At 40.3% G+C, this 7992-nt stretch overlaps 1 protein-coding gene across 1 annotated transcript; it reads right to left on the reverse strand.

Annotated features, from left to right (window-relative positions):
• Positions 1–2846: 2846 nt before the first annotated feature.
• On the reverse strand, positions 2847–5485 carry LOC131224046 (uncharacterized). The gene is made up of 2 exons (XM_058219624.1): positions 5320–5485; positions 2847–3693 (listed from the first exon to the last, which is right to left on the reverse strand). The coding sequence occupies exons 1-2, from the start codon at positions 5401–5403 to the stop codon at positions 3415–3417; spliced, it is 363 nt and encodes a 120-aa protein (XP_058075607.1). The 5' UTR covers positions 5404–5485; the 3' UTR covers positions 2847–3414.
• Positions 5486–7992: the final 2507 nt, after the last annotated feature.

Here is a 7992-nt window from a genome sequence, read left to right on the forward strand (position 1 = left end):
CGAGCAGATTGTTTATGGGCTCCCGGATAGGCGGTGCTGCCCTACATGAGCGCACGATACGCGTAGGACTGCTGCATGATTGGATAGTGTGATTCATGCATTTGCATTGTGTGACATGGTTACCATACGCCCTAGCGACATTAGGGCCGTAGCCTCCACAGGCATATCGTGGTTGGTAGGATTGGATACTGAAAATCTTGTTCTACATGGGGTGCTATAGATATCCCTGGGTGAAAGTCCCTAAACCCTTATGGTACTAAGAGATTGCTCCAACGTCTAGACCGAGTGGTATAGGAGCGCCGAGTGCCGATTACCAGACGGTCGCGCTTTCTACTGTGTCGTGGTCGGTTGGAAGGGGGTGCAGCCTTACCCGCCCGAGAGTAGGGGGCAATACTAGGCTGAGTCTGACCAGCTCGAGGAACGGGTCCGCTATTGACGAGTCGAGCCCGATATTGGCAGGCAGATAGTGGGTCTTTTCCACTCACCTTATTGCGCGTGATGGGGCGGCAATCTGACTTGCAGTGTACTAGACCCCAGTGATATTTCAGATTTGAGCTGTATTGATATGTGGACTTAGATGAAGATTTGTATGCTTGAGTTGCATTTCGCATTACATGGCCTTGGTATGGTCAACATCATTCATGCTTTGCACCGCATGGCCTTGGTATGGCTAATGGTATTCTTGGCTTTCATCAGCATGTTCCGCATTACTTTGATACTGCATAACTGCATTACCACCTTGAGCACACACTTTCATCACCCTCTAAGCTTTCTATAAGCTTATGCACGACCGTTGCGTGCAGGTGACGTTGGATCGCAGTAGCGCTGAGGGGTTGAGCACGTGGCAGATTATTTTAGAGTTTTTGTTCATCATCATTATATTTCCCTTTATGCTCATTGTACTTTTAAAGTTTTTGATCATAGTGGAAATGTGATGCAGTTTTTGGTTGTTGTTTGTGGGTTATGCCTTTGGTTATGCTTATTATGAATCAAATTGATGTTGAAAATCCTCCTCGTAGCATCCCAGAATCGGAACCTGGCGAATGGGCGCTGGGAGCCGAGAATGGGGTTCTACGGAGGTTGTCGGCGCTGGATTCGGCGATCGAGAATTTTGTGAGCCTGGTTTCCGAGTTTGGGGCGTGACATTCCAAACAAACCATAAGACAAGATGTACGTGAAAAATCCCAACAAGGGTAAAAAACCACGGATGCAAACTTCCACTCTAAAGAAAAATAAAGATTACAAGGCAATATACTAACCTCTCCCTTGGAAGTACAGAGAAAACTTTTTGCCTACACCTTATAATTATTTTCCATCATACCTAGAAAAGCCCTAGGGACACCTATTTATAATTTAGGCAACTTCCCTTTCGCACATCTGCGAAAACCAACTCGAAAATCCGCAGTTCGCATCAAATCGGGAAACGAATCTGTGTAACCTTGACTGGTCGAGCAGACCCTCGACCTGTCGAGTATGGGCCACGATCGGTCAAGCACGTCGGAACCCAAAACCTGATGCTCGCTGGACTTTGAGTTGAGCCAGTCCTCGACTGGTCGAGTGGGCCACTCGACCGGTCGAGCAAGGCACTCGACTGGTCGAGCGGCCCCAGATGATCTCAACAGGTATTTGATAATAAACTTGGGTTTACGGGCCTCAACACCATTCACTGTTTCTGAAAACAGAGAGATAAATTCGTTGAAATGGAAAAAAGAAAAAGAAAAAAAGAAGACAACTAAATGCTTAAATAATGCTATTAACATTCTACTATGGAATCCACAGTTTTTTATTTGGCTTGACCTAGTCCCAACTCATGGACAGCTGTAATAAATCTGGGCAACAATGTCAGGGATTGGCTCAAACATGTATTTTACATTATAGTGATGAAGTTGACCTTCACTATTCTTGCACCAGCATTATATGCATTCAAAACCGTTATAAGCATTAAAAGAGTGGACTGAGCTCAAAAACCCAATTTACATTGCAAAAGCTTAAAAAGACGTGAAGAAAAAAAAAATCCATCCTTCTGTTGGAGTCATTACTCCAGGGATGTACATAACATCACTACCATGGAAATCATTTGAGATTTCCTGATGAAACAAAAGCATTAGAGATTTCCTGATGATATATAAGCATTAGAATTCATGAACAACCACAACCGTATATCTTCAACAAAAATTTGATCAAGGGGCGTTTCCATAAATTAAGATCAATGCTTCTTGAGAAGATAGTTAATTTGTTATTTTTGAGTTCCGTAATCTGAATATGCTACACAGCTACACAGCTCGTACATTAACAAAAAGTTATTCAGAATAATATGGAATTTTCTATGCAAATTCATCGGTGTGACCTGAAGAAGAAAAAAAAGGAAAGAAACATATGGAAGAAGTAAAGTTCCATCATTGGAGTTTGAAAATGATGCTTGCTTATGTTGCCTATGGTTATCCAGAAAATCCTTAGGAACCTCTAAAAGTTGACAATAGGACCCAACAAAAAAAATAGGGGCTGCTTTCATTTCTCCAAAACTAATATGATGTGCTAATTACATGGAGAAAAATTGTGGCATCCAAAGGGAATTAAATTCAACATATAGACAGGAAGGTCATATGATAATTAGCCATGATATGTGCTCTATTCCATCTGAATCCCATCCAACCAAATTCAATTATGGTTACAAACCACCTAAGCTAAATCCTATTTCTGCCATCATTTCAAAAAGAAAGAAAGAAAGAAAAAAAAAACTGGATTACTTTTTCACCATTTTTCCATTAGGTATCCAAACATTGAAAAAGACATTGCATATGCTCCAAAAACTAAAGAAAAGTAAATTTAGAGTAACATGATGATTGTAAATTTACAGTCAAGGTATAATTGTAAATTTACTGTCAAGGTACTTCAATCAATGAGCAGGCTGGCCGGGCTTGTGTTTTGCTTTTAACACACATGATCCAGGCATATGCCTGATTTTCAAGTCTAACAAACAAACACCACAGAACCTACACTTGGATTAAACAGCATCGTCTACTTGTGGCATATCACAATCCAGAGGTGGGAGTCCCTTTTTAAGAATATTTTTCTTGTAATTTCCACCATCAGGCGCATCAGATCACCAATTAGTGGGCCCCACAAAGCTCAATTTAAAATTGTAAAACAAGTAGAACTGAACGCAAATAGCTAGACAAGACTGATGATGATTAATTTCAGAACCACACAATCTGATAATCAAGATAATTTACATCTTGAAACATAATGCTAGACTACCACATCAAAACATTCAAAAAGTTCATGAATATTTTCATGAGTTCATAAGAGAAGCGGTAAGCTACAGTGACTACGTGATATCATTCGCCTTGGCCCCCATGTTTAAACTGCAGAAGAACAGAAAGCAGAGAAATGATAGGAAATACCTAGAACGATCTACATGCATATTCTAGAGACAAAAAAAAGATTACCAGCTTGGCCATTTGTCTCTTTCTTGGGGATCCCCAACTCAGTCAAGATCGCTTCAAGATCTGCAAGCTCCTTTTTCTTCAATTCCTTAGAAAGCTTCCTTTCTGTATCTTTGGGTACCAAAGAAGCTGATGGAGGATTCTTTACTACCAGCTCAGTAGTTAAAGGAACCTCAGGCTCTAGTTCATGCTCTTCCTCAACATCATCAGCATCTTCATCAAGACCATCCTCTTCGCTTTCACTTTCCTGCACATCACAGAGACAAACAGCACTTAAATTTGATTTCAAGACCATCCTCTTCATTTTGGACTCATTATTTTGAGAGCATTTTATGGAATTGTAGAAGGACATGAGAAGATGAAATTTTTTTCTTGCTTGTCCGCCCAGGAATAACAGCACCTATATTAACAGTGTTTCTCACTTTGCACAATAGACAGCTGAAAAAATTTATTCAAGCACAGAAGAAGAAAATATAAGGAGGAGAACATCCATCAAAAAATTCGAGCTAGAGAATCATGCCATAAATCTGTTCAAGTGAATCTCAGGCAGTGACAAATAGCATGCTCCAAGGATTTCATGGTAGTATAAGCACACAAGGAGAGAGCCCATTATGAGAATAACGGGGAGAATATTCTTTCCAAGACAGCTTGCTCTCTAATCCAGATGGACACGCATATTTACTACCCTATGCATGACCAGCACTGCCTGTGAATCCAGCACATGCTACACGCCATAGCAAGATTTGCCATTACCAGAACAACGACAGGTGAACAATAGCTAAAGAGAAACAGAGCCAGCTGGGCAGAATAAAAACAAGCAAAATATCAGCTCAACAAACCCAAGCATTGCCCATACCATAACACCCACTACTTGAAGTCGATCCTACCCTTGTCACATGCTTGGAAGAGCTCTGTTGTTCTTCCAAGCATGTTATCCCAAAGTTTATGTTAAGAACATATCCAAAACCTCCATTGCAAATGCACAATTTTATAAGCAAGCGTCCACCATTTCAGAATTTTCATGATGAAATCATGCACTATGATCATACTCATACTTTTTATATGCTCAACTGTAAGAGCTTTGTCTTTGCTACCAGCCAATCAAACACCACCATACTACTAAAGAGGACCTTAGTACTTCCATATTGTTGGAGCCAGGCCTCCACACTCAGTCCCTCACTGCTATCTCTGATAAGATTTTAACATGAAGTCAAAAGATCCAACTGCAATATCTTGGTGATCAGCTTTCAGCCCCATGAGAGAATCTGACCTCTTCTGCACAATCAGCTTTCGGCCCCATGAGAGAATCTCTCCTCTTCTGCACAATCGGCTTTCGGCCCCATGAGAGAATCTCTCCTCTTCTGCACAATCAGCTTTTGGTCCCATGAGCTGTTCTCCCACTTGTTCTTCACATCTGCAGCTTCCATAGCAGCAATCAGAGACTTCTTTTCGGGATTCTAGGAATGTCAATCTTGAGACTGTCTCATTTTTATTTGGACTACATTATGTATTCTTTTCCACCTCCCCATTCACTATGGCATTTTTACAAGCATCTAGTGTGCATTCTGCCCACATCATAGTTGAATGGGTTGCATGCCATGGTACCCCCCCTGCACATTGTAGAAAACAATGGCCAGCTGTGAGCCACCTAAGAAAATCAAGCCTATCCAACCATCACATGGCCCATACCATAGAAAAAACAAATGCAGTCCAAGAGACAATGTTCCTGTCGGGCATATTGTCGAATAGCTTATGGGCATGTGCCAAATCCTCACACCTTGCATACATATTTATTAATCCATTCATTAAAAAGAAGAAGAAGAAGAAGAAGAAGAAGAAGACATTGAAACTGAACATTCTCTAGGTGATGTACCGTTCGCATGGTTTCAAATTTTTGCAGCAACCAATGCCCAAGCTTGGATTCTCCGAGCCCGCCACGATACCACATCGACTTCATAATGCACGGGACGATCTCATTAGGTTCATGAGGGGAGGATTTGGGAGAGGAGAGGGTTCGTGAGAGAGAGAGAGAGAGAGAGAGAGAGAGAGAGAGAGAGAGAGAGAGATGGGCCTGGCGTACGAGAAAAAGGAGAGGTCCCTGGGTTTTTTTTTTTTTTTTACACGGTTTGGGGAAATGTTGGGTTAATATGATAAAGGGTACATTTTTTTAATAAAAAAAAAATGCATTTGGCACGATGTGAAACCATTCAAAATTTAGAACGACCTTTAACCATTCCTAAACCAAATATATATCCGCTCCAAATTCATAATTTTGGTGTAGTGAGGGCGGGTCCTGAGAAATTTTTATTGGTGGGTTTTTAATAACCACTGTTAACTATGGCGTGGTCCACCTGAGATTTGGATCTACCTCATTTTTTTGGCTCATGCCATAAAATGAACCGGTAAAATGGATGGACAACATGAATCAAACACATCATGGTGAGGCCCACATCACAGACTATGTACTGAGATTTGGGTACTGGAGCAAGGGTCACTGTGTTCGAAATGGGCATGGATTAGCTCTTACTCGGGTAACAGCTTAGTGGGTGTTACCCTTACTGTAGGGCACACCTTGATCATATATTGTATATCCACTCCATTCATCCATTTTTACAGCCCTTTTTAGGACATGTTGATAAAAATTAGATATATCTAAATCTATTTGCCATCCAAACTGTTGATAAGGTCAACCAGAACAAGATGAAGGGAAAATACAAAATATTAGCTTGATCCAAAACTTTTGTGGCCTACAAAAAGCTTTTAATTGTCATTCACTACTTTTTCTAGCGGTGTAGTCCAATAGAGATTTGGATCTGCTTAATTTTTTGGATGATGTCCTTAAATGAGCTGAAAAAATAGATGGGCGACGTGGATATGAAACACATTCATCAAGGTAGGCCCAACACGGTAAGGGTAACACTCACTAAGCTGTTACTCCGGTAACAACTAATCTGCTGCCGTCCAAAATTGCATTTTGCATGCAACCATTTATACCCATAATGTTCTATGAGCTTTTATTTAATTTTTTAATGGTGTGTTACAGTATGCTTACCAGGATACTGTATTGTGGTGTGATAGAACATACTTCATCGACGTTTGCATATGTAATGTCCAACTTATTTCCATCTATGACTTTCTTGTTGGCAATCCTCTTCAGGTACAACCCACTCATTTCATCAGCCCGAATATGGTAGGATTTGTTTTGATTGGTGGAATCCTTTTGAAAACCATGAAAATGAAATCTTCACAAATTTGGCAATTTTCCCTAGTAGTAAAAGCACATATTTATGGCAATTAATTTCCATTTTTATAGGGTCCTTACTCATGCTTTGGTGGTAGAGAAGAGTTTTAACATGAGGTCATGAGTTCAAGTATACATTGTGGTGAGATCCCACTGTAATGTGAGCATGCATATGTCAATGGCGAAATAGTATAACACTAGCATACAAAAACCCATTAGACCTGCATACAAAAACCGTGTTCTTTGACGTCCTCGTAACAAAAGCTATGATCCACCTCCTAAATCAGCTTTCTTATTGGCTATCGCTAATCCTAAGGGCACCCTACTTTTAAGATAAAACAAAGAACCAAGCAAAACTAGAACTGAAAGGACCCTTTCATCAAATGCCAAACACCAGCTATTAAGCTTCTTGTGTTTTTAGTTTCAGATTTCCCTTTAAAATCACAATCAAAAACTCTATCAGTAGATAATTTTTCTACAGTACATCAAAAACAGCAAAACAACGATGGACCAAGTCCATTGATAAACGCAGTTAACGATGGAAATCGTCCTTAAAAAAAAAAACGACGGATTGTCATACACAAACGATGGATAGAATCGACAGAATAATCTGTCATTCTAAAAGTTTACGACGGATCATATCCGTCACTACTCTTTGCATAAGCAATGGTGGGTAGGGTCCATCAAAAACAATGACGGATTACCCGCTGTAAAAAGTGCAACACAATCTTCAGTTTGCCAAAAACAGCGAAAAAACAATGGATCATGTCTGTCGATAAACGCAGTTAACGACGCATATTTTAAAGTGGTAAAGCAAAAGATGGATAGGGTCCGTGGCAAAAAAAGACGGATTATGTCGTAACCTTCAAAAGCACAAGAAGTGATGGGTCTGTGGTTCTAAAATTCTACGACGGCTCCTATCCGTCGCTTCTCTGTGCATAAGCAACTATCGATTCGTGCAAAAAAAAAAAAAAAAAAACGACGGATAAGGTCCGTGGGGAAACAAAGGATTATCTGCCTTTAAAAGGGCAAAACATTTTTTGCATTTCGGGTACAATGCCAAATCAGTGAAAAAACGAATAAAATGCAGTTAACGACGGTCTTCGTCCGTCAAATTTTGCTGTCGTAAAACATAAATGATGGATAGTGTCCGTCGAAAAAAATGACGGTTTGTCGTAAACCTCGTGGAACTTTATTGAGTGACCATCATTGTAAAATTTTATGACAGATCATATACGTTGCTACTCTTTGCATTATTAGTGACTGGTACGGTCCGGCCAAAAGAAACGACGGATAAGGTGTGGG

This window comes from Magnolia sinica, chromosome 13, assembly GCF_029962835.1.
Source record: "Magnolia sinica isolate HGM2019 chromosome 13, MsV1, whole genome shotgun sequence".
Classification (NCBI taxonomy): Eukaryota; Viridiplantae; Streptophyta; class Magnoliopsida; order Magnoliales; family Magnoliaceae; genus Magnolia; species Magnolia sinica.

What these genes read in the sequence shown, in the direction of transcription:
- LOC131224046 (XM_058219624.1), bottom strand. Translation starts at nt 5,403, where the DNA reads ATGAAGTCGATGTGGTATCGTGGCGGGCTCGGAGAATCCAAGCTTGGG. An exon ending in AATTTGAAACCATGCGAACG is followed by an intron (nt 3,694 to 5,319) that starts GTACATCACCTA and finishes TGTGATGTGCAG; the next exon opens with GAAAGTGAAAGCGAAGAGGA.